Source organism: Musa acuminata, chromosome BXJ2-2 (genome assembly GCF_036884655.1).
Source record: "Musa acuminata AAA Group cultivar baxijiao chromosome BXJ2-2, Cavendish_Baxijiao_AAA, whole genome shotgun sequence".
NCBI lineage: Eukaryota > Viridiplantae > Streptophyta > Magnoliopsida > Zingiberales > Musaceae > Musa > Musa acuminata.
Window position 1 is genome coordinate 30682837 of NC_088339.1, and position 27592 is coordinate 30710428.

Genomic DNA, 27592 nt, shown 5'->3' on the forward strand with positions numbered 1-27592 from the left:
TACTGTTCTTCTCAAAGTGTTATGATTGGTTCTGATTAAGCAATTAGGTGACAAATAAAATTTGTGGCCACAAAAGAAAGATATCACTGCATTTTAGATCGACCGATAGGGCCATTTACTACAGTTCAAGATATTTGCTAACTGAGCTAATCAATAAATTTTGAGAAAAGTAAGGGAAACATTTTTCAAAAAGCCTCAAGTTTTTAATTTTTTATCATAGTATATCCTTTTTATTTTATTGGCACGTAACATATCTTATTTTCTAAAAGATGTGATTATTCTTGATCTTTATCTCGTCGATCACTCGATATTATCTAAACGATAGACGAGGTTGAGAGCAAGAAGACCGAGGGGAAGGAGATAGTCATAATGGAGCTTTCCCTTTGTCCTCTCTTGCATGACCCATTGTGTCTCCTTCTCCGGTAGTTGCTTTGTTTCTTTGATCAAACGATAGCAAAAGGTGTATAATTGAAGAGACACTCTCTTTGAAGATGACACAATCCAAGATGGAGGAAAGGAGAAAAACGATAATACCGATATGGGTCGTAATAGAAACCAAGGGTAAGGACCTTGTAGTAAGGCTTTAGCAATGCCTTAATAATAGTGAACGAGGTAAAATGCAAGGGTAAAGATATCGAACGAGTCGTTAAGGTGATGACTAACGGACGGAAGGCCAGGGATAGTGTCATCTTTTAGAAAAATAAAAGATTCACAAATAGTAATTAAGGGTTTTTTTCATCCAAAAGTAAGTACAACTTGATAATTATTATTATATATGTGGGAATGTAATTTTTATTATTAATTTATAAGCTTATTTATGTTGGAACGACACGATCCGATCCGATCCGATCCTTAAACATCGAACCGAAGAAATCTTAATTAGCACCAAAACGACCCGACCCGATCTGCTCATCTCGAACCTTAAAAGATCGATCCGTAGAATTCTCATACCAAAACAACTCGAGTCGACCCGACTCGAACCGAACAAGGGCACACATCTCGACCCTTAGAACATCGAACCGCAGAATTCTCAAAACGAAACGACACGGCCCGACCCAATCCACTCATGTCGGCCCTTAAAACATCGAACGGTTTTCTACCACCGCAAGCCAACCGAGGCGGCGGGGAAAAAGCAATTGGAGAGAGACGAATCAGGCGATGGCGTCGTGCGGCGGCGGAGGCGGCGAGTGCCACCAGTCCCACTGCCAGCGTTCGGAAGAAGACGGCGGCGCGGAGGAGGAGACGCGGGAGAGAGTCGCAAGCCTCTCCGTCGCTGGCGACTCGCCCACGTCTTCGGCGACCGGAGACGGGGCTCTGGAGCGGTGCACCAAGTGCGGAGAGACAGTGGCGGCGGCTGCGCCAAGGGCGGTCAACGGACTGTGCGCGGCCTGCTTCCGTGCCTACCTTTTCGGCAAGTTCAAACTCGCCGTCACCACCAACGCCATGATCTCGCCCACCGATAATGTCCTAGTTGCCTTCTCCGGTGGCCCCGCCTCCAGGTCCTCTTCGCCTCTTCCCCTTCCGTAAATTAATATATTTTTCCAGCCGAGGGTTTTTGTGCGATAGAAGAAATGGCGGAGGATGAAATTGAATTCAAAGGTTTTTGATGATTTGTAGAAATTAGGCATGAAAGAATATAATGAGAAATCCTAGAAATATTCGCTTATACTATTTATTATTGGAACTACTACTAAAACATATGAGAGGATCTTCTTGGGATTATTCATAGAACAAATAGACAAATAGAAAATGGCTTTCACGTGAAGAAAGGAACTATACTTGATATCCTTTCTAAGGAAAACAGTTACAGTTATGTAAAACCTTTGATACACTTTTTGAACATAAACCTGCTAGAGCTTGAAAATCCATTTCCTGAGTTTTTCTTTCACATTGACGGAAAGGGAGAGGGGACATGAAGACAGAAAGAGTTCACATGAAAAGAGGAACAAGGGAAAGAGAAGTGTATGGTCGAAATGTGAATCATCCTTATCTCCAAAAGCAACTTACCAAAGTATTTTCTTTCAAAACTGAAAGTGAACAGGTTTTTAGATTAGAGAGATTTGTCTTTAATTATATCTATTTTGATAGTAACCAGTTCATTCTTATATGCCCGATAGCTCAGACATCTTCCACAATTGGTCTCTATAGGCAAAACAAGTGTGTTCCAGTCCATCATGGAACACAATCTAAACTATTTGATGAGCACATTATATTATTGTTCCATTTATACCTTTTCGTTGCACTTAAGAATCATCAACCAGCAGATTACAATTTAGCCATGCTCACTATGTATGAAATTATACATACATACATGCATACATACATATTGTTTGGAGAAATCGTCTTCGACGTTTGAGTCAACCCGACGTAGTTCAAACCCGAGATGGTAGGAGTGTCCGAGGTGGTGGCTGAGGTAGCTTCGAGGTGTAGGTGTCAAGCTCTTGAGGCGTCATCTGCATTAAGACCGATGTCGGGGGGAATTTTCTGTCCCGATCCCTTCGACGCTCAAGTTAGTGATTGAGGTCTCTTAGTGGGTGTGAGTTTTTCCTTGGAAAAAGAGCCCCCTGGTGTAGCTTCGGGGATTAGCTTTTATACTTGGCCTTGGAGGAGACAACCTGTAATCGCCCCGTCTCCCTCTTAGCCTCAGGCTATAGGTTGTCTCCTTCAAGGCTAGGTATAAAAGTTAATCTCCGACGCTATGGTAGGGGGCTTTTTTTCCAAAGAAAAATCCACACCCACTAAGAGATCTCGGTCACTAACTTAATCATCGAAGGGATCGGGTCGAGAAATTTACCCCGACATTGATCTTAGTGCAAGTGAGCTTCGAGAGCTCCACACCTACACCTCGGAGCTACCTCAGCCACCACCTCGGGTTGACTTAGATGTCATCAACGATTTCCCAATATATATATATATGTGTGTATATATATATATATATATATATATATATATATATGTATATATATACATGTATATATATGTATATATATACATGTATATATATGTATATATATACATGTATATATATGTATATATATACATGTATATACATGTACATACATGTACATGTACATACATGTACATGTACATATATATACATATATATATATATATATATGTGTGTGTGTGTGTGTGTGTGTGTGTGTGTGTATACATGTATATATATGTAGATTAGAGGGTTTTATTCTTAGTTTGTTTCTGTTTAGAACCTTTTTTGTTGTAGTCCCAAACAAAACATGCAAATTAGAGTCCAAAAGGATATGGACTAGAATTACAGACTTCCCTCAATAATGCCTACAATCATTTGTTGATGTATACTTATGGCATGCCAACTATTTATATTAAAGCAAATGTATCTACTGAATCAGTTGGACAAGACACCTAGTATGTACTATATATAAGCACAGATTATGTACTTCATCAGATGATAGTTGGGGAATTTTCTGTTTTCTTAATAAATCAGTCCATTTGCTTTATGTTCTGTAAACAGTTTTCCCAAATATAACGATAATGTCCAGGACTCATCACATATCTTGAAACATATTACTTGAGTAAGCAGCATATGGAATGTGATGCCCAGTCGTAATTGCATAAATTAATATACCAAAACCCTATACCGATGACCCACTAGCTAGCTTTTTTTAGCCGAACAATATTTTGACTTCATTGTCACACCAAATGATGCTAAGGTCTTGAAGATGCTGCATCAAGTGCTACAAACGGTACTGTATGCATGCAGGCAAGCCTTCTCAAAAGAAGTTCAAATTGGCATTGATGACACAACTTGGAACATCTTAAATGATTGATTACAACAATGAGATTCATCAATTATTTCAGGCAGGAACAATTTTGCAGAACTGCAGAAAATAAATAACATATTACTGGTGCTCTCTGAAAGAAAATAAACAAAAAAATTTATTTGTGACCTAAAAGAGAGCATCCCAACAGAAGTTTTAGCCTCAGAATCCATTGTATTGTTTGAGACTTTTGATGAAGCCTGAGTAGCCAGATGAACATCTAGCTCATTGGGTACCTATATTTTACCATAATACAAGCTAATTTTTTCAAAATGGCCAATTAGTTCATTTATTTCTACTGCATCGCAAGCAAAGCTAATGAAAAATTCTGATGGATGTCGAGTTAGTTGAGCCTTGAAGGAAATACCTCTTTTTCCATTGTAATGAAAAGTGGACAATTGGCATAGGTGCAAGATAATCAATGTCATGATCTTTGTTGAATAAGAAGATAAGGAACATGAGATATTTGAGTTGACAACAACACCACCATGAAATTAAAATGTCTTTTTTCATGCTTTGACAAGGCAAGGGCATTTCTATGTGTGTGTGCAGTCTATTTATTGTTTCATGTTGGCTTAATTGATCCTCTATCAGATTGGCTTATTAAGATTGTGTATGCCTCTGATTTTGAAGCAAGGGTCTGCATGTTTCAATATTTTATTTGAAGATAGTAATTTGCTAGATTGTGACTATAGATGTTATTGGATTTCTGACTTCAAGTTGGTAATCTGGAGTTTTTTGGAGACATTTCTTCTGCTTCTCCTTTGTTCATGTACTGTTTATTTTACTAGTTATCGTGTTGTGTTTAATTTATTTAGCTCACTATACTTGTTTGTGGCAGAATAGCTCTACAATTTGTTCATGAGATGCAATGCATATCACTGAAGAACTGGGATGCGAGTAAATCTCAAGCTTTACCAGTTTTTGGTGTTGGGGTTGCTTTTATTGATGAAAGCGCCATCTCTATTGGCCCATTACATGAGATGAATAAGGTCATTGCACAGATCAGATCAATTGTATCAACATTATCTCCTGCTCATAAGGAGTTGCATATTGCACCCATTGAGAACATCTGTTCTATGAGTTCTAATGATGGAAGAATTAGACTGAATGAGTTACTGGATTCAGTTACTGATGCCACTGGAAAAGAAGATTTTATGAAGTATTTGCGCATGCTTACTTTACAAAAGGTTCATTTCCATCGATGATTGTCTGCATCAATTTTGTGGATACAAAAGAAAACCAATGACATGATAAATATTCTTTTGCAGATTGCTCTGGATAATGGATATAGCAAGCTTTTGTTGGGATCATGCACATCAACGATAGCATGCCATGTAATATCCGCAACTGTGAAGGTCTGTAAATTCTTGCAGCTCCATGCTTTCATGTACACATAAGATAATGAACTATGAATGCTTCTGGTGTTCATGTGTTAATGTTGGTCTTGACACTTATTGGGTAATTCTTGACATATACTGGGTACTTCAACATATATTAGGATTGACATACAATTTACACTTATATCATCCACATAGAACTTTTACATGTGACATCCTGAGAATGTATATGTGATATTTTGATTTACTCCTTAATGTAAATGTTTCATATTAGCATTTGTTGATTTTTTTTTAAGTGCACTACTTTCTCGAATGGTTGGTATCCTTAAATATGTTGTTCATGATCGAAGGTTTCTACATAGTAAAAGTATAAAATTGTGATAAATAAAAAAATAATATACACGTATGAATTGCCATGTCCATTCTGGGACATGGTCACTCCACAAGATTTGCGGTGTCAGGATATTTAACTCTTGTCATGTCTATTCTGTATCGATGCATGCTTTGTCGCTACATGTTATATGAAACAAGATATGGTCCATGAAGTTCTGACCAGATTTTATTTGCAGGGTCAAGGTTATTCCTTACCTGGAGATGTGCAATATGTTGATGCAAGGTGGGAAGTGCCAGTAGTCCTTCCTCTTCGTGACTGTACAGCAGAGGAGCTAAACAAGCTCTGTCATCTTGATGGGTAAAACATGTTTATTGACAGTTTGTTAATATTTCCTTTTGGTTGGATCGTTCTAACTCTGTGGATAGTTTGGAGTTGTTGCAGCTGATCAAGAGGCCTTCTAATAGCATCAACAGTTTGGTCTCATCATTTGTTGCACGCTTGAGGGTAAAATGTTTCTGCTAGAATTCATTTCATATGTTAATACCCAGGTTTCTTGATTTGACTTGTAAATGAAAGCATAGATGGTAATACCCATCATTTGTTACACGCTTGAGGGTAAAATGTTTCTGCTAGAATTCATTTCATATGTTAATACCCAGGTTTCTTGATTTGACTTGTAAATGAAAGCATAGATGGTAATACCCATCATTTGTTGCACGCTTGAGGGTAAAATGTTTCTGCTAGAATTCATTTCATATGTTAATACCCAGGTTTCTTGATTTGACTTGTAAATGAAAGCATAGATGGTAGCTTGAACTAGTTTCACTCTTCCATCTTATAAACATCAACAAAAGGTTGTTGCATTTGCAGGATGAAAACCCTTCTCGAGAGCGCACTGTTGTAAGAACAGCAGAAAAGCTTAGGCCATTTTGTTTCAATAAGTTTGTTGAAAATACTTACCACGAATTCGTGCCCTCCCGATTGCGTTGCAAGTTCCAGAATATAAATAATAGTGAAACTGCTCTCTCCGAGGTTCTTTGCCCATTATGTGGGAGTCCACTCAGCGAGCCAGAAGTCCAGAGTCTGAGAAACATTCAGGAAAAAACCCAAACACTGGTTGAAAAATTTACTGCACATTGTTGCCAGAGCTGTTCATTTCAGATCTTACCAAAGGGAGCAGAATCTCTTCAACAGTTCTATACTGTCCTTCCCCAATCAGTGACAGTAAGAGTGACTGGTGGCACATCAGATCATAGTCAAATAGGGTAAGGGCTGCATGTTTATGTCAATATTCTTTCTGTTGTTTTTTATTTTGTTTTTCCTTTACCATGCCTGTCCATATTCTACCTGTCTTAATAGGCTGAAAATGAATTTCTAAGGAGCTCCAATATTGTTCTCATCAGATATATTAAGAGTAATATATCCAGATTTTCCATTTAAATTCTGCTAACCAGTGAATCACCTCCAGAGACACGCCAGTACGGTGCTTGTTAGAGTTATTTAGAAATGATGAATGGAGGACAGTATTGTCAGCATTTTTATGTTATAACCTTAATTGTTGACGTAGGATTATGATAAACTTTCTAAGTATATCTTGGACTCCTATGCATAGGATTATTGGTCTGTTCTACTATTATCTGTTTGTTTGAACCCTTAAAAATACACCATGGAACGAAAATATTTTCTCAAGCTATTCATTTTTCGTTTTAGGGAACTGATTGATGATTGCCTGCTTGTTGATGATGATGATGATGATGATGATGGAACCTGAACTTCATTTGCATGGTAAGCAGAGTAAATGATAAATGACTAAGTTTCTTCAATGCTTGCACTCGATCAGGGTTATGAGTGTAGCAGTGGTGATTACTCCTGTTTTTTTCTGTTTTGTAGCTGAACCAAGCTTTGGTGATGGCTGAATCCAACCCATACTACTTTTCTGCCTATATGCATAATTAGCTCCTAATAGTGAGCTCTGGAGCATGATCGCATCAATGTAACCTCAACTGCAGGTTTCTGTTGTTTCTAATTTTATTATTTAATTGAAAATCCTCTGTATCCAACCTCTCTTCCCAAATATGATTGTTGACGTGCTTTCTTATCTTACTGTCAGTTCCTTTGTAGTCATGTGAGTTGAATTTACTTCAATTTGGCATTCATGATGGATGTCGTTGCATAAACATGCTCTTATTTATACATATGACCAGGTCAGATTAGGGCATCCACTAATTGGGTTTTGTTTGGAGTACTCCATGTTCTGTTTGGGAGTCTGACAATTCTGGTTTTGAGATATTTGGAATCGGAACTGAATAGATATAGGCAGTTTTTGTTTTGGTTTTGGAACTTGAGGCTTTGGTTTCGTTTCTTGAAGTAGCAGTTTTGTATCCCAAATCGGTGTTGTTTCTTAATTATTGAGAATTGAAATTATTTTTAAATTTTTAATTTTACCAAAATACATCTTTAATGATGTGATTATTGAGGGATATTTAGTTAGCTATCTTTAGCATTTTTATTTTTCAAAAAAATTATATTAGGATCCATATACTTATGAAAATGAAATATTTAATCTTGTTTCGCACGTCATCGACTCACTCTGACGGAAGATATTGCTCATGTTGTCACGTATAGAAAATAATGGTAAAAAAAAGATAAAAAATAATTTTATAATCGTTATTTTCATCGTCCTCCTTTTCGGTTTCATTATCTTGCTTTGTTTCTCTTTTCTTTCATCCCTTTTCTCGACCTTCTCTAATGTCGAGACTATCTCCTTTTCGGTTTCGTTATCTTGCTTTGTTTCTCTTTTCTCTCGGTCTTCTCTAATGTCGAGACTACCTCCTTTTCGATTTCGTTATCTTGCTTTGTTTTTCTTTTCTCTCGTCCCTTTTCTCGGCCTTCTCTAATGTCGAGACTATCTTCATTGCACACCATCAGCTCCTGGCCCTCTTGGAGAAGGGAGACCTCTCTAATGATTATGAGTTCGATGTTGAGATCGACATTACTATTACCAATCACATAACTAGGTCAATCCAAACGTGTGCGACTATCACGACATCTTTTGTCCCTGCCTTCGTCACATAACTAGGTCAATCTAGACGTGTGCGACTATCACATCTTTTGCACTATGATGCTTGATGACCCCTCGATCAATGTCGTTAACCTTAACAGCATTGATATCACTAAGTACCTTCCTATGGAGCTCAGCCTCTTGACCAACGCTCCCTTCCTCTACATCAACTCCAATCGCTTTTACGACATCATCCCCCACTATTTAGTTATTTAAATTGTTAGCTATGTTTAAAATATAGCTATATATTTTAGTCTGATTGTTAGCTATGTTTAAAATATAGCTATATATAGCTATATTTTATCGATTTTTTTTCTTTTGCGGCATCATCCCCCACAATTTTTTTTCTTTTATCGATTTGGAACCAAATCGTAATTGAATCAGCAAAAACCCTGCAAATCATTGACTCGGTTGGATCAAATCTAGTTCAGAAGACAACTGTCAAAGGATATATAATTGGTGTCCGTCGTCGTCGTTTCAAATCTCTCAAAGATGATCATACCTTTCCTAAAAGCCAAACCTCAAAAACCTGCTTCAAACCTTTGCTATGAAATTGTTTTCAAGAAAATTGAAGGCAATGCTGAACTGTAAAAATGGCCGCAAGCAGAACGGGTAAACAATAAATACATAAAAACCATTGCGATGCTGAAATTAACAAACTACAACTTAACTACAACAATATATAATTAGCGTTGAAAAGACGAGTTGAAATGTCTTATTTCGAGCTTATAGACTGAGGGCGTTGCAAATGCTTATCCCGAGGAGAATAGGTGTTACCAGGCAAAACAAAGAAGAAAGGAGAGGACTGTCATTTGCTGTAACATTGGAGATCAGGTGTAACTATAACCCTTCAATCTCTTACTTTCAATTGCTGTATAGAGAGGTACAGACTAGCTATCAAACAATCACATTGGGAACTTTGTCCACCTGAATTTGGCTTCACTATTGAACACAACACAAGTAGCATACAACAGGCAGCTCTCCATCCGGACTGCAAAAGATGCATACATCGACCAAGCTAATTTGGAGGATCCACAGGCCAACATTTACAAAGCCCCCGCACCATCGTGGTTAAAAGCAAATACCTTCTCAGTCTCAGATTGAAAAAACAGGAGCTACATGAAGGAGTATTGATGGTAAGTTGTAAACAACCAATTTATCTCGAATGATCTCATCTTTCTATGCAGGTTGTCATATTCATTACCTGTGATTTCAGAACAAGTTGGGCCTGACCCTGCACAGCAGTCATATCAAGAGAGATCCACAGCTTCTTTCGCGTGAGGCCTGGGTAACACGTAGGGCTGGAGAATTCCAGCAGCCGAATGCACGGCATTCAGAACATTCACAGAAGAGCCAGCTGAACTCAGTATAGTATAATTTGTGTAAGCAGATGAACTAGAAGCAATTTCAGGTGCAGAACGAAGTGAAGTGCGACAGGTTGCTGCCTCAGAAGTTTCAGGATGAGAGCGACCATATTCCCTAAAGAGAAATCAACATTTTGTAGCTCTAATGAAACATAAGTTAAACAAGTTACTGTAACTTCACAGGCAACAAGCTTACCCATTAGTTGGGTGTTTTCCTTTCACAGAAGATTCGCTTCTTGATTTACTTTTGTCTCGTGGACTGATACTATTATCCTATTATGACCAAAACAGTTATTCCAGTCCATTTAATACATAATAAGGTTAAGATTTACTTGCAGAAGTAATGGAAGGACTTAGACTTACTATAATTTTAATCCCTGCAAATGCCTGTAGAGAACCATGAACATTGTAGTGGTGGGAGTGCTTTACGAATTGATGTTCAAGCAACATGTTGGCTGTTGGCCTGTCTGCAGGATTCCTCCGAAAGCAACACCGCAGAAAGTCCTTTCCCTCATTGGACAATGAATCAGGTATTGGTGGGTCTCTATGCAAGACTTTGAACATAGCTGCAGCCTGTGATCAACATAAACAGATAGCAATAAAATGCAGACCCCGATGAAGTGAAGAAAAAGAAAAAGTGCATCATAAATCAGTCATCTAAAATTGCATGGTTTAATATGTATTATTATATTAAAAACCCTTTATAACAAGAAATTAGGCTTCTTTATAGTTAATAATATATGCAAAATTATTCTAGTCCACTTAAAAACAATCAATGCTTCTTGTTGATGTCGACGGCAGAAATAAGGTTTTTTTGGCTACCTGAGTCTACCTGGTCCGCTTAAACCAGTCTTGAATCTCGAATACCCATGAATCACATATGGGAGTAGGCATTTGAGTCAGGTTCAAGTCCTGATACCTAGATGGTAGGGTTCGGGATATGGTAGGATGAGATTCTCAAATATCCTATCCACTGTCATTCCTGATACTAACTAGAGAAGGATACCCAGATCTACCAACTCACTTCAACTGATTTGGGTAATAAGCAGGACCCTAGATACATTTTAAATTCAAGTACCTTTTTAGTTGGTCGGATTTTATACCTGATCCACTGTACTCATTTTTTGTTAGCACCACTTCAACCAAGAGACAAATGATTGTTTGAAGGTGGAATTTCTAGGCAATTAATTGAATAGACAGGTGTCCCTTATAACATTTTCTATTCATCCTGCCATATTTTATCATCAAATGCCAATGACTGCAACCCAAATTGACTCATCGCTATCCATGGCAACCATAAAGAAACTCAAAATATCTATGATTTCAATTGCTGAACAACACAATCTCAAGAAATTTGTTTGTGGCATTTATTTGCAATCTGATATCAACTTGTAAGACAGTCTCAAAAGACTACAGCAAATAACAGTCTGTGTAGAATAATCCTGGGTCATTGCTATAATAATACATACTAAATCAAAAGTAAGAGGGTCTTGCCAAGGCTCTTGCCAGTGAGAGTCTAGGGAGAATCAATCTTAGAGCTTTACCCTGCACACACACAGACTGTTTCCATGACTCAAATCCTAGCTGCCCAAGTTGTAAACAAACAACAGTTACCATAACACCAAGGCCCTCTATAAAATAATAATTTGAAAAGAATTTCAGAGCACCTATGTTGGAAGCAAACTGAGTCTATATGACCAGGTGATAATATCTTATTTTGAGTGCTGGAGGAACATCAATGCATTTTTCATGTAATACTATTGAGTAAAATTTATGGATGGAAGGCTTAGGGACACTAAATTCATGGTCAGAAACAGAAAAAAAGTGTGAGTTCTGATTTCCAAGTCTAGTGAAATAAGCCCTACCATATGAGAAGTTATTTACAGAACATCAGATAGGGGCATCAGGGATATTGTCATTTAGCAAAACTCCATGAGCATCTAAAACGTCGCTTTAATTTTGGAGAAGCTTGATATTAATAAGTCAACAGGCTTAGCTCAAGTATTTTGGACCGCTTGACAAACATCCCCATCAGGAATTACTAATTTAGCAGACAACCTAAAATTGAATATTGACCTCATTTTTGAATAAAAGTGTGCACATTCTTATGTCAGGGATCTCTAAAAAAGGATACAACAACTTTCTTTTGTCAAGTAACCTGGATATTTTTCCCATTAACTGTTTATCAAATTGTACTGATTAAAATATTTGGCAAAATATTATGATACTTATGATTTCTTATTTTCTATCTTTATATATGATAATTACTAATCTCTGTGCACCAAAGAAAGTCTGGAATAAGACACGCTCAAGCCAGCAATAATCCATTTGCAAACACAAATAACACTCAAAGCCCAGATTTGCTAAAAGCCAATCAACCCCAGTTAAGAAAACAAGTCAGCATCACCAATATGATTTCCTATGGTAAGATTAAACTGTTGTATACATTGTCCCTCTTAGACCCCATGTTGACTATCCTTTTTTTGTGTTTTAATGTATGATCAGTAAAACTTCATGGGTCTTTTTATACAATAGGTTTCTACTCATCCATCGTCCGAACTTAGCTAAACAAGAAAATGACAGCAATTCATTCTTTAACCAGTATTATCTGTTGTAAACCATTAAAAAACATGTTTCTGTACATATAGGCTGTATATTCTAATTAGTCTGAATAAGTTAGTGAAGCTATTAAATCTATAGAAATAAGTCAATAACAAGCTTAAATTGGAGCATCTGTTACTTGCAAATGACAGCACAAGACATCCTAACTACATATAGCAATTGATAAACAACTTCACTAAAAAAAACACTAACGCCTTCTAAACCACTCCAAGGATGTTTTCCTGTGAGCATCTCAATGATGGTACAACCCAAGCTCCAAATGTCAACAGCAAAATCATAACCAATATCCTTGTTCATTGTAGCCTGCACTACCTGTAAGAGGATGTTCAAAAATTGCAAAGTTAAAATTGATTAAGCATGCAACAGTAGGGTCAGAACTCCAAAATTAAATGCATCGATTATGCTCCAGTTGAAAGGTGTGTCTAAAGACTTGATTTTGTCTCTAATGAAGCTTTATGCATGCATCAATTTTTTTGAAGAAGAGATTCATGATGCTTCTGAACTACACTCTTTGGAAGAAAGAGTTAGTATATCCTCTTCATTAAATACTTTTACCTACTCAGAAGAGGAAGAAGTATTTATAAAAAAAGATGTTTCAAGTACAAGAGACTGCAATCTCACATGCCAATGCAACATGGTAAAGCAGGTTCCTGAAATGGGACTAGAAGGAAATAGAAAAGGGAATTGATGCACTTTCTTGCGGGAGGTGGTCTCATGGGAAAATAAGGCATCGGAGAAAACAACAAACGGCTGCAATAATTAGCACACATGCGAGTACATCAGGAAACCATTCTTCCAGGAAAATTTCATGAACTATTAAGAAATTGAGAGAATATTGTGAATACCAGTCAAAAATACATATAAAATGGTCACTTCCACCAGGATTTCTTCAGTGATGGAATACTAAGTAACTATAAAAACACATGACAACATAGGCACTACAGACATCAAGCCATGTAATTAGTTACAAAAGGGTGCATAAGAAAAACAGGGCAACCACTAACCAGAAACCTATGAAGTGGTAAGCTTGACCATAGAAGAAATATCAAGGTCACATAAAACTGCAAGTGAGAGGTGATAACCATGGTTAACTTAATCAAATAATATACTCTTTAAAACCAGTAAACCCATAATATGGCCGTATCCATATAGTAAACATAGGCAAGGCAAGGCTTTGCAGGCTTTCATGTTAGTTCTGTATTGCATGTTTCCATAGAAAACCTTCTCATCTAACATATAGTTTCTTTAAAAACTCAATTTCATAGAAACATTCCAACTAGAAGATAATCAGATGAGATCCCATATACATAGTCACAGAAATTTCTTCATGGGCTTGACTTCCTATATCCTCTACAGGAAGTGCAAACATGAACTCAACCATCCATATTTCCAACTGAATTTTCTTAGACACATCAATACTCCTCATTGATCCACATATCTAATGCCAATACAACATAAATACTCCCACTTGTTTTATTCATAGCTATAACTGTCATCAGTTTAATTCAGAAAAGGATTTAACCATAAGAACCCAACCATACTCATATTTCCTACTGATTTTTTTTATACACATCTATATTCTTCATTGATCCACATTTTACATACCAGCATCACATATATACTCATATTTGTTTAGTTCATGATTATAACTATTATCATCCAATTTTCTTCCTTTTGTTTCTTTCTGAACAATTTTGATCTCTGCATTGGAACATCCAGTAGGGGAGTGTGATTCAGATCTCTGAGGATTGTGATCAAGACTGGTGCTTGATGGAGACTTCATGACCAATATACCCACATTTGTTTAATTCATGATTATAACTATTATCATCCAATTTTCCTCCTTTTGTTCTTTCTAAATATATCTGATCTCTGCATTGGGACATCACCAATAGTTCAATTAAAATTTTTTGACATTTTAGCTACAAACTTTTCAATTGGAAGTAGCCGCAAACTTATGCTAGAAGAAAACAAAGTAGGAAAATTTTAATCAAATTGGCTGTAATGAGCCAATAGTTATATGTCTTGGTTAACTCCATGAAAAGAAAGCTTGATGTGAATAAAAGGTACTGAGGCTATAGCAACAGCAAACCTCTAGAAAGATTTTTTTTTATAACTTCATAAGTTTCTATTGGACCCCATTGTGATTAGACATAACAAATGGAACTATGATCCCAGAGCATTATTCACTATAGTAATTCAAGACAAACCTAGCAAAAATTAAATTTGGCTAATTTCAAGTGAAATGGACTTGTACATCACTTATTTTTATTAGTCAGCACATAGGCTTTCTAACAAAATTCCATGTCTTCCTTGTCTTGACTATGAAAACTGCACTACAATGGTTAGAGTTAAGACCACTAGATTACTATAGGATGTGCTTCCTTGAAGTATACCAGATGGTAATTGTGCAAAATCCCTTCTCCCTTTATTTTGCCTGGCTTTGGTCAAGTCACATAACTCACAAACTCAAATGTCCAGCTCAGCTAAATCATGATTACTATTACTACATGTTTGCATCGATTTAACAAAAAAAAAACATTGCATAGTGAGGCAAAGTTGAAAACCTGTGTTGCATAGCTAAAGCAAATTTGTGAAATTCAAGGATCTTTTATAAACCATTGTTTAGAACTTTAGATAATGGTGAAACCGAACTCATATAAACTGCACTTCCATATCAGTGTGTTCTTATCAGAAAAAGATAAAAGACAAGAAACAAGATATTTAACCAAATACAATAATCACTACAGCAAGAAATAAGCAATGCATAAACGAATTACCTCTGGAGCCATCCAATATGGTGATCCCTTTAATGAAAGAGCCCCAGCTGCCCCATTTAACTGATCCATTTTTTAAAAAGTGAAATAAGCTAATAGTCACATTTATAGAGAAGGTTCAAAACACTTGCAGATACAGATATATTTGTGAACTCAGGGATGGCATATATGAATGTCTGCATGAATTTATATACAAATAACATGTATGTATGTACATGTGCATCCATGCTAAAACATCAGCAAATGATCAAAGTACAAATGTAGCATCAAGGGATTTGTTCAAAACAAGGCTTACAGCCCAATAAGCCCTACAAACCAAGCTTACCACCCAGTAAGTTCAGTTTAAGATTTGTATTAGCATTTTCTTCTAGGGCTACCCCTCACCATCTCCCACCGCACTACACCCTTCTCTTTCCCCATGTCACACTGGCCTCCCAACTCCTCCTCACACTGGCCTCCCTAATCCTCCTCTCTTCTGGTACCATGGTGCATACCATGCCAGTGTGTGCCGAACCCATACGAGTCCGGTCAGCAATCAGTGACTAGCACGGATCCAATTTCCAAAATTGCAATCTTTGCAATCATGCATCATCAAGAATTATGAGAACAGCCACCTGTTCTATCATCGCAATTGTGATAAACAACTCAATGACAAACCATAGTTAAATAGTATATAGTAAACCATAGTTAAATAGTATACAATGAAAAATCAAGAATATGATCAGTAATTGGATTTTAATTCATAATCTATGGAGCAAGACACATCCAAGAAGATGCCCACAGTAGAGAAGCAACAAAGATAAGGAAAATATTATATCATGACATGTAGGTAAATTTGGAGCCAGTTTCAACCAAAAGGCCACACTTACATGTTTTGCCATACCAAAGTCAGCAAGCTTGACAACGCCATGCACGTCAACAAGCAAATTTGCTCCCTTTATATCCCTGGATGAACCATTATTTAAGATGCCAACATAAATTCTTATATTAAATTATGAGTCATCACTTGCTGGAAAACACCAATGTATGCTAAGAAAGGTAACTACAGCTTGAGTTTATAGCAGTTATAGGACTATACAGACACAAGATGATAACCAATAAATATAGACATTAAATATTTAATAATTCATTTATAAATAATTAAGGAAAAAATCAACAATAATTATTTCAATAAGATTAATTCGTCAATTTTGAATTCCTACTGATGCCAGGATATTATAAATGGAAAGTAGAACCTCCAAGAATAAACTTGCAAATCTAGGACTCAGCATCCAAACAAAAAACCCAGGCAGGGGCATGCTTAAGCATCCCAGTTGTCACAATGAAACATGGCACTACTTGGTGTCACATGCATTAGTGCATTTGTATGTCATGAGAACATAAAAATTTCAGCATTTGCATTAAGAATAAAATGCAATCACCAAGGAGAAGTCAAACTAAGAATAAGAATCTTAACAGTTTGTATGACCTTAAAATTCAGTCAAAACCCAAAAGTTTCTAACTACTATCACACTTGAAAGGTACATGTACTGATTTACAAATCATGCAGCTGCAAGTTCTATCTAGTTCTAGTATGCTGTACTACTCAAAGTTTCTAGACCAATTTAAAACCAAATCATGTACTACTTTAGGCATCTTGAAGACAATGCCATTCATAAACAAGCTTCTCCAATCTTGCATCCATGTATTCACCAACTAGATATAAAATCTTACAATTAAAAGAAGAGAAATATACAAATCAAAAAAATCATTCTAAGCAAGAAAAGCAACCTTATAGAGGCACTTCAACAGAAAGTACAACTAAGGCCACACAATAACAATAACTAAATCTAAAAAGTGCCTAAGTTTCAAATGTTCATTTAAACATAACAAGACTCACCAAAATGAGGGAGAAAATTCTTCAAAAAACAGATAAAAAAACACATAAAAAAATAGGTACCTAAATACTGCAAAAGGATGCACAACATCTAATACAAATTTATAAGTTGAACAAAGAATAATCAACTCCAACTAGTTTCTATGAACAAATTAACAAGAAACTAGTTAGAATTTTAGCTGAATCAAAAAGGAGAAAAGGAGGGAAAAAAAAAGTAATCACTTGTATCTGAGGCTTAATTCACAAGCAACAACTTCATCAAACAAGACCCGCCTTTGTTCAGCTGAAATATTTTACCAATTCAGATCTAAGTGATAATTATCACAAAAATAGTTCACCGTTATCCTAGTAACACTTGTCTTTTGGATGTAGCAACAGAACACATTCTTGAACAAAAAAAGTTCAAGTCATCTTACACAGTAACCTTGTAGTCTGAGAAAGAAAAAAAATGAAACTTTTAGGAGTAAACGGATAAGTAGAGATCTAATTACATGCAAACCCACAAAAGTTCAACGATTTGACTACATATTTGCAGCAAAAGAAACACAAACCTGTGCATTATTTTTTTTCCATGCAAGTAGGCCAGCCCTTTAAGAATATGACGAGTGAAATTGCGGACAACTGATTCTGTCATAGCTCCACAATGCTGGCGTACATATTTATTAATTGAACCAGGATGAACATATTCGAGATATATGTAGAGCCGATCATCAATCTGCATGTTAAAATAATAAATAAGAAAAAATCCAGAAAGTTGTAAAAAAATGTGACACAAAAATTCCCAGTATAGACATAAGAAAAGCTCACTGTTTCACTCCCATAATATTGCACGATATTTGGATGCTTAAATTGGCTAAGAAACTTTATTTCCTGCAAAATTAGGGGACAATGGATAATAATTCGGCATATAACCAACTTTAGACATATGAAATTACTTAAACAAATAAAAAATCCACGGATGATAGCAGCAATACTCTATAAGCATCACAAAATAGCACCCTGTCACTTAGAATCTGCTCAATAGTTTAGTAGTAAAAGTTTTGTGCGTTAGTCATATCAGATATATCTGACAAAGTAATCAATTCTAGATCAGCAAGGAAAGGCTTATGCATGCTTATATTAATTGATAAGAATGATATATGTTGAAATGAACAATTAACCTGTTCCAACTGCTTTATGCATTCAGCTGACTTGGCATCATCAGGAATTATATTAACTTCTTTCATTGCACATAAAGCTCCAGTTTGTCTATCAAAAATTAAACCATATTAGAGCAATAGAAAGAAGTTTAACACCCATCGACAAAACAGGATAACATATTGACCTATTGGTGGCTTCATAAACATTCCCAAATGTGCCACTTCCAATAAGCTTTCCCTTCTGCCACTGATTTGTCATTGGCATTGCATCAGCTTTTGCTGCATTCTGATGAGAAAAACCTGATTGCGAAGGAGATGAAGCTCCTGGAGGCAAAGGAAGTGGATGAACACTAATGTTTCCACTGTTCTCATGCCATGTACCAGAGTTCTCTGGAAACAGCTTTGTGTGCAATGGGGACGATGGTCCACTTGGATTTCTGGATCTTAAGACAGGACTTTTAGTATTTGGACTGTAGAGTGGTGATAGATCAGGACTGCCAACCATTTTTTCAGGTGAGGTCTGTGGAGAAAAAACTGACACCATTTCTGTGGATGGGATCTCTGGAGCTGACCAGACTTGAAGCCCTGGAGTTGCAATAGTAAAAGTGGAAAAGTCTACATTACTCAATCTCCGAGGGCTACATAAAGGACTACGTACAGGACTTGAGAACCCGCTAGTTGGAGCACTTTTGGCAGGTATATTCAGCCTGAAGTTAACAGCTCCAACAGAATTTGGACCTTGAAACATCCTTCTGTTACGTCTAAATGTAGATCCATTCAATGATATATCACTAAGCTCTGGACTTCTGCGTGAATTCTGATAAGGCGACCTACTGCAAGAAATAAGCACAAATAAATACCATAATGTACCATGAAACAAAAGCCAACCTGTTAGATTATCAAAGTAGCTATCAAGCTTTGGAAGAATGCTGAGGATAATGAACCAATCATCTACCTTTGCAGTAAATAAACAAAAAAGATATAATGAAAACATCAATAGCCAATAATATTTGGAAGAATGCTGAGAATAATGAACCAGTCAATACCATGCACAGTTTTTAAAATTTTCAATCCAAGCAAACAACTCTATCCACAAAGTTAATGTTCCAAATGCATCAGGCCATGAAAATATGAAGTAATCCAATCATTGCAAATTCACAATATAACCCATGTTAATGTACTGAAGAAAAGTGTTATGCATGTGAGGTTCGCAAGAAATTTTGCCTCTACTATAAGCCTCTAACTTGTCAGTTCCACAACTTCTCCCATCACATATCTTCTACAATTTTGCAGCCTTCAGCCTCATCCTCAGCCTATCAGCCTCACTTGAACAATCCAGGCAATGTCGGACATCCTGTCAGGCCAAACTGAGGAGTAACTATTATCCTGTCCACAGTGGAGCAACTATACCAAGTAGGGACAACATTATTTACAGATGCTGAGGGGCACAGTAACAGTGACATGAAATATCATGGAAGAATAGTGAAAATGAAAAAATTGGGAGGATAGGAAAGCTATACAGGAACTGAAGTTTTAATATGATAAGGATTATGGTCTTTTTAGTCTATAAAAACCTTGTGAGCATCTTCAAATATCTCTAGTATTACTTTGTCATTTTAGTTACCTGCCCAACAATAAGACTTTTATTTTCAAATATCCTAGAGTTCTGAAGAGGTCTTTCTCATTGTCAAATTGATGAGAGCCCTACTTAGAAAGATTGATTCTAACAGTTCAGTATCAAAGTTAGGCGTAATTTATATTCTTGCAGAATTCTACAATGGTAGGCATGGCTGCTATTAAGGTAGAGCTTGTGGGATTTACAAGCTAAAGAGATGATTAGGAGCTTGACTGTGATAATAAACATCATCATCCAATGATTAGATATGCTAGAAGACCAAGAGATCTGATCTTGACAAATCTCCATAATTCAATTCTATAAAATGAAAGCTTGCAAGGATCCACATGAATTACACAGGATGCACAGATTGAAGAGCTAAAAAGCATCATCATCAACAAAATTGGAGCAGCTAAAGTCACAAACTGTGGATGTGCCTCTCGTTGCAGTTTCTCTTATTGTATGATCACCTCAAGGTGTGACGATGTTACCTGAGCAAGAAATGATCAGATGTATACACATGAAATCCACCAGTGGTATTCTCACCGATAGGTGGAATTGCCAATGACAGCTACTCTAGGACAACACCACAGCCACAGTTCGCACCTAGTGCCTAGTGCCTGGTTACTAAACCAGCAGTGCTGTCTGATAATGCACTACCAGACAACTATACCCTACAACCCACAGCTACAAGGGCATGCTAGGGGATACGCCTATAACCCCTAAGTAGTTACCATAATCAGATATGGTTATTTGGTCATTGAGTATGCAGTTCTCCCTCTCCACCATTACTGAATAAATTAGAAAATGATAACGCAGACTCAGACTTCATTAGTTCAAAATCATTTTAACTTCCAAAATAAAAGTTTATCATCCCAATTGTTATCTATATTCTGAATTTTGAAGCAAATGAAAATTATACTTAAATCTCAAGATTTAAACACAATATTATATTTGTTACACCAAAACTCCAAAGCCACAGACAAGGCTGAAAACACACTTTACCTGTAAACTTCTTTACATGAACCTTTCTGTCACACACAATAATCGTTCAGTAGCCAAACAAAAGAATTCATATGAAAATGAAATATTAAAAAAAATAAAACAGCAAAGAAGAAAAGATGAAACATCAAATTGAAAAAAAAGAAAAGAAAAAGAAAGTACATATAAATTAAAGAAGAGAAGGAGAAGAAACAAGAAAGGGAATGAAAAAGTGAAAAATAATAAAGTACTAATGCCCTCTTGCTTGACTGTGGTCCCTATTACTTGTTCACCTTGTGCTCTTTTATTTCCTTTTCTCTCTTTTTGACCCTGTCCAATAGCTGAGAGTAATGGCAGAACAGAGATGGAAAGAAGGAATGCCAAAATTGAGCTTCTCCTAGTGTTGTTTCTTTGTGTTTTCCTCCTCTCATCTTCTGTAGTTCTTGTCCCTAGCAACTATATGCTAGTGTGGCTAACATGTTGCTCGATTTTCTGGTTTTGACCAGGCAACTTAAAGAAAATCACAAATATACCAGTACTATTGCATCAGCGACTTCCAATGAATTCAGATGGACATTGCCAGGTCAATGAGCCACAAAAAATGTTTTCCAGGACAGGTATTAGACCCGAAGCCTTCTGTTCTAAGACTTGGCTGGCACTTGAAACTTATGACTTGGCCGTGTCATGAGTCAACTTCACCATTATTTACTTATTTTTAAAATCAATTTAAATCTTCTGGGGTGAATTATAATTCATACGATACAGTCTAGTCTATCTTCCATTTTCTGGAAAGATAGGCACAAATGCAGATGCACTCTTAGAAACTTTGAGGAGTTACTAAATTGTTTCACTTACAAGCTATCTCTAGGTTGTTAAAATGTATGTGGCTAATATCCAGAAAACAAACGTAGGTGAAAAGTCAAACACCTTTAAAGTCATATTTATCGTTATGTAAGTTGGTTTTGAAAGTGCATCTGGGGAGCTTGAATAAAATTGCTAAAACATGTAAGTGCTGAATATGGTGCTTATTAAACTTCAATTTCACAATACAGAAACGTTAGTGGTCATTTCTGCTCAACTAGTTCTCCAGGAACTGGCAAGATCCTTCCTGACAACCATAATCAAGAAATAGACTGTTTCACAAGGAGATCATGGATGACAAACATTATCAGCAAGCTTATGAAATTAGATTAAACTTTAACTAATGAAATCCACACGTCAAAATGCACATGATGTGTAACCTAAAAGGCAAAGTCGTCAACGCACAAGTACTAGAACAGTTGAGGAACTTGTATAATATCCAAATGATTTTTTCTATCAACAATTATTTGAAACATCAGCTGCTCAGGGATAATGATAGAAATATAGTTTCAAAAGCTATTATGGACAGCCATGGAACTATTTGCCAAAGCTAACATCTTGACTTTGCTTGTCATTCTGACAGGTTCTCTGGCAGGCCTTTGCCCAAATATTTTCACTCATTTAATCTAAAATAGAATGCTCTATTAGTTTCTTAAACAATTGTTGATAAACCATCATACACTTCTTCCTAGGCAATGTAATTTGTCATCCCTATTTTTCATTGTACTTTCTTTGTTTAGATTCTAAACAATAAAAAAACACACATGGATTCAAGTACTAGTGCCATTAGGAACTGTAGAGAACACAAACTTAGCCCATAAAGATGAAAGATGACAAACTCAATAATGTAAATACCAAACAAGCAAACAGAAAGAATATCAAATAAAGAATATCAATAATGTAAATACCAAACAAGCAAAGAACTGGAGCATATTGTTGAAACATGGGTAATTGGGTATAAGTGATGCAATACTGAAATATTAGCAACAACATGACAATCCAAAACCCTTGGAAGCTTTAATTTTACTCAACTTGTTAAACAGTGAATATGCTTCTGAGGTTGTGGAACATGAAGGAAAACGAACAATAACTTATAGCAAAAGCCACAAAACTAAAACAAAATGTGGCTCCAGTTACCACTTGGTTATATCCTACCCGTTCGAACACTAAAAAACAAAACAATATACACCTTTTGCAGTGTTGCAAACATTCACATTAGGCAAAGTCACTTGTTATCATGTAAACAAACACTCGAGTATCCAACTTTTCACTCAATTACTAAAATATATAAGGACCGAAGTATGCCAGGAAAAATACGCCCTTCGAAAGGGAATTAAAAAGTCTCTGACCTTCCTGCTACACCAGCTGAAGCAACCCTGTCATTGATCGGCTCCACGACGGAGGAAGACTCCGTAGCTGAATGATTAGCTTCGTCACCCTCCCATCTACTTGAAGCATCTCTGGGAGAAGGCAGCGGGCAGCACACAGAGTTGGTGGGCGAGAGCGCCGTACCCAACGACGGTGCCGACGTGGACTCCGGACGAGGGGATGTGGCTGCCGCCGCTGCGGCCACCAACTCCGGCAAGGGAAGAGGTTGCGGCAGAAGCACCGGCGACGACGACGATCGGATCGGATTGCAGTCAAGATTGCTGGGCGAGCGCGACACCGGCGTCGAGCCCGCGGAGACGGGGCCGGCGGCAGAAACGGCAACGCGGCGGCTCCACGGGAGGTAGAGGTCCCTCGCACGGCTACGGCCAATTGCGCCGCCGCCGGGGGAGGAGGCGGCGGACGAGGGGGACGAAGAGGAAGAGGAGGGCGAGACGGCGCTCTTCCGGTTCCACCAAGGCATCGCGAGGGCAAGGGTCGAACATGGTATGGTGGGGGAGACGCCCTCAGCGCAGGGATCGGAGCCCAACCCCAAATCCTACGCCTCGATCCACGAGGCCATCGTCGCCCATGGAGAACCCTAGAATTGGGTGGAAAGGGGGCGACATCCCTCGCTCTCTCACCCGATAATTCTTTTGGCGTCGCCCCCACGCGGCTTTGGGACGTACGGAAAACCGGACGCATTTACCAAAAGGTCAACCGTTTCCCCCTCTCCCCTCTTCTTTTTCCCCCCTTTTTCTTTTTCCCCCTCCTCTTTTAATTTCTGTACTAATGTCATGCAGGTGATGGTTGACAATATCTAATTTTGACTTTAAAGAAATATCAACTCTCTCTCTTTTATATTTATATATATATACATATATATATATATATATGTATATATATTCCTTAAGAACAGTAAGATGAATCAATGTCAATGTGTTTAGTCTTGATATAATATATCAATGTCTTTTACTATTTCTTAAATAATGAGTTGTTTTCCCATCCATGAGAATTTATAGATGAGTCCAAGAAAGGACATCACCTATAATTGCTGGTGCAGTCTTAAAATAGCAGCAGCAGGTCAGGTTTGACTCTCATGCACTAATCCACAACTATGCAACGCAAAAGCTATCATATTTTTGCCTTTTAATTTTGACTTTGGTAGAAGCAGAGGTTATATAAATCATGCATTATAGTCGCAATTCTTCATGGCCAGTCGACGTGGTTCTATTTATATTGTGAGATTTGGCGCATTCTCATACAAGTCAACCACCCCACAATTCTGTATGTATCACGTAGACGGCCAATCTCACTCTCTTTTTAATTCTAGAAAGATAAAAAAAGACCTGTTAAACCAACATAATTTTAGCTCTTGATGACATTTTTTTATGTTATATTTGGATTTCTTAGTATTCTGTTCTTCCTGAGTTCTTGGTTTATTCACATTGATGGTTATCTTTATCCTAAAAAGAAAAAATTCTTTCATGTTTCTTTCAAAAAAATTTGTGGAACATTAACAACTGCATGATAATTCATTCGCCTTCAATTCTCCATAAAAAAGGGTCTCTTCTTTCTTACATATCTACATGGCAAATCATCATAACTCATAGAGAGTATGGTTAGATTTGATCCAAATTTACATTAATATTCACCAGCTACAAACCCTCAACTGTTTTGAGTTGATCTACCCAAAGTCTTTGGGCAAAACCCATTTGCTAGATTGACCTCTCTTTATTACTTGTGCACTCTTTCCAACCTCCTCCCAAAGCGTTCTGCAACCCTCCCCCCACTTCACATGCACCGTAGCCTCGGTTACCTTGCATGGATTAAAAAGTGGGCGATCCACATGAGCTGAACCCTTTTATCAGCTTAAACAAACAAAGAAAAGCTCACCATGTTGAGTCGCCAGCAGATCGGCATTAAAAGCTCTCTTCCAAGTTCACATGCAAGTGCAGTGCATACGTTGGGAGCATGTCCACGATCAGTAACTTTCAGTATCGAGGCTACGTAGCTAACTCAGTTCAGTTGATGGCTTAGCATAGATTTCCATGGCGAAAAAGTCAATGCAATAGGAGGAGAGAGCTTTCGGGGGAGGTACTGCCGCCTGTCACTATTTTGTAGTATCTTTGTTTGCTGCAAGTGAGAGGACGGCTGCAGTTTTTACCTAAATCCATGCGGAGGAAAAGGAAGGATTAGGTTTGGCTTTTATGAGGAACGCAAACCACAAGCCAAACGCGATCCCAAATTATTACATGATTCCAACTTCCAAAGCCCTTCACTTTCATGCATTAAGCATCATTATAAGGGTAAATTTTTGGTCAGAAGACCGATGAATTATAGACACTTATTAACCTTTCTCTACGTACAGTACTGATTACTCCCACAGGCACTCAGAACACAAGCAAAGAAAAGGAAATCAAAAAGGGTAAAAAGCCAAGGTGGGGGTGAAGGAAGATGAGGGCAGGAAGGTGGTCAGAAGGTTGCAGCGAAAGATGAGGTGATTTGATGGTCAGAAAAATAGATAATAGATGATAGAGGGTTGGTTCTGAATTTATATCTGCTACACCTACCGCTGCTTATGACTGCTACATCTGCACAACAATCTCTGCATCATTCCTTTTGCTTCTTCTCTTTTCTTGGTAGACTTTGCATGCTATATCTGAGGCTATGTCTCTCTCCTATTCTTGAGCACCCCGTAGAGGTCAGCAAACCAGATCGACCTGTGAGAGAATTGAAGTGTCATCTCATGTAATGCCAAGGGAAACATTGAAAGAAACGTAGACTAGGTGCATGTTAGGGTATATCCGAGGCTTCTGCATAGCGCTGCAGTCTTTACTACATTGCTTGTGAACTCGAAAATGCTTCAAGAAGTCCAAGCTTTAGGAACGTCCAGATTTACATGTTGGGATGAGTGGAAAGGAAAATACAATTTAAGTTACTATATATATATATATATATATATAGAGAGAGAGAGAGAGAGAGAGAGAGAGAGAGAGAGAGAGAGAGGAGAATTCTATACATCTGAGAAGGAAGAGAGATCTCTGATTTTTGCCAGGAGTTAAAAGGGATATATTTGAATGCTTCTTTCGTTCTTTCAATATGACGGACCGATGTCACTCCTCCCGTAATGGCTCTGGTCTCTATGGTGCTGCGTCTGTGTCTGCCACTGCTGCTGCTGGGGTTGCTGTTCGGGGTAGTGCTGAGGATGCACAGCAAATGACAACTCGAATGGCTGCGCCGGAACCAGCGGGAGCTCACAGGACGACCCCGCCGGCATTGCAGACACCATGGTGCCATAATCGATCTTATTATAGCCCTGACCACTGTCCAGAAACTCGGAATTGAATCTGGCCAGTTCTTGCTGCTGCTCGAAGCTCCTCAGCATGTCTTGCTCTCTCGCTGCAGCCAAAGCAGCCATGGCCATTTGTTGCGCCTCCACTATCCGCGGCGGCTGCGGCTGCTGCTGCTGCGCCTGTTCAGGTATCAAGATCTGCGGGTAGTGCGATGTGCCGGGTGCGGCAACACCAAGCCCCGCAATGGTCCCCATTCCCAGGACGCCGTAGGTCGCTGTGGACGAAGGATAGAACCCTTGGCGGTGGTGGTGGCCGTGTTGGTCCTGATGCTGGTGGTGGGGAGGGGGGAGGAAGGGATCGAAGGCAGCAGGGTCGATGTAGGTGGCAAGCTCTTTCTCGACGTTGTAGAGTTCATTCTGGATTCGCTCGAGCCTCTGTTGGAGAAGGCAGATGTAGCCCGCACAGCCATAAACGGGCTCGCGGAGCCGCGCCTCCGCTTCATAGACCAGCGTATTGACGGCATCCTGTCGCTGCGCGGGGTTCAGGTCACCGAGCATGCGCGCCAATTTGCTTGCCCCAAACATGCGGTGCACATACACGAAGTTCGTCACCTGATCCGTCGGAAAGTATGGTGCAAACAAGCAATTCGGCGTGCACTTTCGCCGCAGGAACTTGCAGGCCCCGCACGGCGCGTTCGATGACATCCACTCCTCTCCTTGTCCTTGTTAAAAGAGGAAAGCCTGATCGGAGAAAAGAAACTGGTTCACAAATCTTGAAGGTCGAAATGCCTGTCAGCCTCTTCCGGTCATTAATTGCTACTAATAATTGCACCAAAACAAGAACAAGGCACTCTAATAATAGAATTAGGGTTTCAGGAAAGACAACTTCAGGGCGCTTCAGAAGACAGAGATCTGACAGACTACCTTTCCGGCTTTCATGACCTGCTCTAAGTCGGAACAAAGCATAACATGTCTCCTCCGCCTCCTCCTCCACCACCTCTTCGAGTGGAAGCACGTCGCAGTCCGAAAGGCTCGATGATAAGGGGAGAAATAGGAAAGAGAAAAAGGACGAGATCTTCCCGAACAAAGCTTTTAGATCCCCTCCGGTCTCCCTCGACTTGTCTTCTACAGAGTAGGAAAGAAGACGGTGATCGGAGATATCAGT

The 27592-nt window shown here is 38.1% G+C and overlaps 3 protein-coding genes across 5 annotated transcripts; 1 reads left to right on the plus strand and 2 right to left on the minus strand.

Annotated features, from left to right (window-relative positions):
• The first annotated feature begins 1096 nt into the window (after positions 1-1096).
• LOC135606009 (cytoplasmic tRNA 2-thiolation protein 2-like) lies at positions 1097-7569 on the plus strand. The gene is made up of 8 exons (XM_065096699.1): positions 1097-1499; positions 4639-4987; positions 5069-5155; positions 5707-5828; positions 5897-5975; positions 6342-6736; positions 7182-7256; positions 7362-7569. Exons 1-7 carry the CDS (start codon positions 1159-1161, stop codon positions 7240-7242), a joined length of 1434 nt encoding a protein of 477 aa, XP_064952771.1. The 5' UTR covers positions 1097-1158; the 3' UTR covers positions 7243-7256; positions 7362-7569.
• A 1800-nt stretch (positions 7570-9369) lies between these two features.
• LOC103975312 (mitogen-activated protein kinase kinase kinase 5) lies at positions 9370-23855 on the minus strand. Of its 3 annotated transcripts, none has more exons than XM_009390244.3 (12): positions 23117-23855; positions 18496-19143; positions 18332-18419; positions 17979-18041; positions 17723-17886; positions 16165-16240; positions 15299-15358; positions 12711-12830; positions 10260-10469; positions 10093-10169; positions 9737-10011; positions 9370-9647 (listed from the first exon to the last, which is right to left on the minus strand). In XM_009390244.3, the coding sequence occupies exons 1-11, from the start codon at positions 23614-23616 to the stop codon at positions 9783-9785; spliced, it is 2235 nt and encodes a 744-aa protein (XP_009388519.2). In that variant the 5' UTR covers positions 23617-23855; the 3' UTR covers positions 9370-9647; positions 9737-9782. The 3 variants fall into 3 exon arrangements, with proteins under 3 accessions (XP_009388519.2, XP_018677905.2, XP_064952770.1); XM_018822360.2 differs by having other exon boundaries at positions 18496-19140; positions 23117-23810; XM_065096698.1 differs by lacking the exon at positions 12711-12830.
• Positions 23856-26221: 2366 nt separating this feature from the next.
• Positions 26222-27356, minus strand: LOC135605037 (LOB domain-containing protein 36-like). The gene has a single exon (XM_065094714.1). The coding sequence runs from the start codon at positions 27130-27132 to the stop codon at positions 26230-26232; it is 903 nt and encodes a 300-aa protein (XP_064950786.1). The 5' UTR covers positions 27133-27356; the 3' UTR covers positions 26222-26229.
• Between the last annotated feature and the right edge of the window lie 236 nt (positions 27357-27592).

Coding starts and splice junctions, on each gene's coding strand:
- LOC135606009 (XM_065096699.1), top strand. CDS start 1,159: ATGGCGTCGTGCGGCGGCGGAGGCGGCGAGTGCCACCAGTCCCACTGC. Junction 5,976..6,341: donor CATTTGTTGCACGCTTGAGG/GTAAAATGTTTC, acceptor TTGCATTTGCAG/GATGAAAACCCTTCTCGAGA. Junction 6,737..7,181: donor TCAGATCATAGTCAAATAGG/GTAAGGGCTGCA, acceptor TTTTCGTTTTAG/GGAACTGATTGATGATTGCC.
- LOC103975312 (XM_009390244.3), bottom strand. CDS start 23,616: ATGCCTTGGTGGAACCGGAAGAGCGCCGTCTCGCCCTCCTCTTCCTCT. Junction 18,042..18,331: donor GCATAAAGCAGTTGGAACAG/GTTAATTGTTCA, acceptor CTAATTTTGCAG/GAAATAAAGTTTCTTAGCCA. Junction 17,887..17,978: donor AATATTATGGGAGTGAAACA/GTGAGCTTTTCT, acceptor TTTAACATGCAG/ATTGATGATCGGCTCTACAT.
- LOC135605037 (XM_065094714.1), bottom strand. CDS start 27,132: ATGTCATCGAACGCGCCGTGCGGGGCCTGCAAGTTCCTGCGGCGAAAG.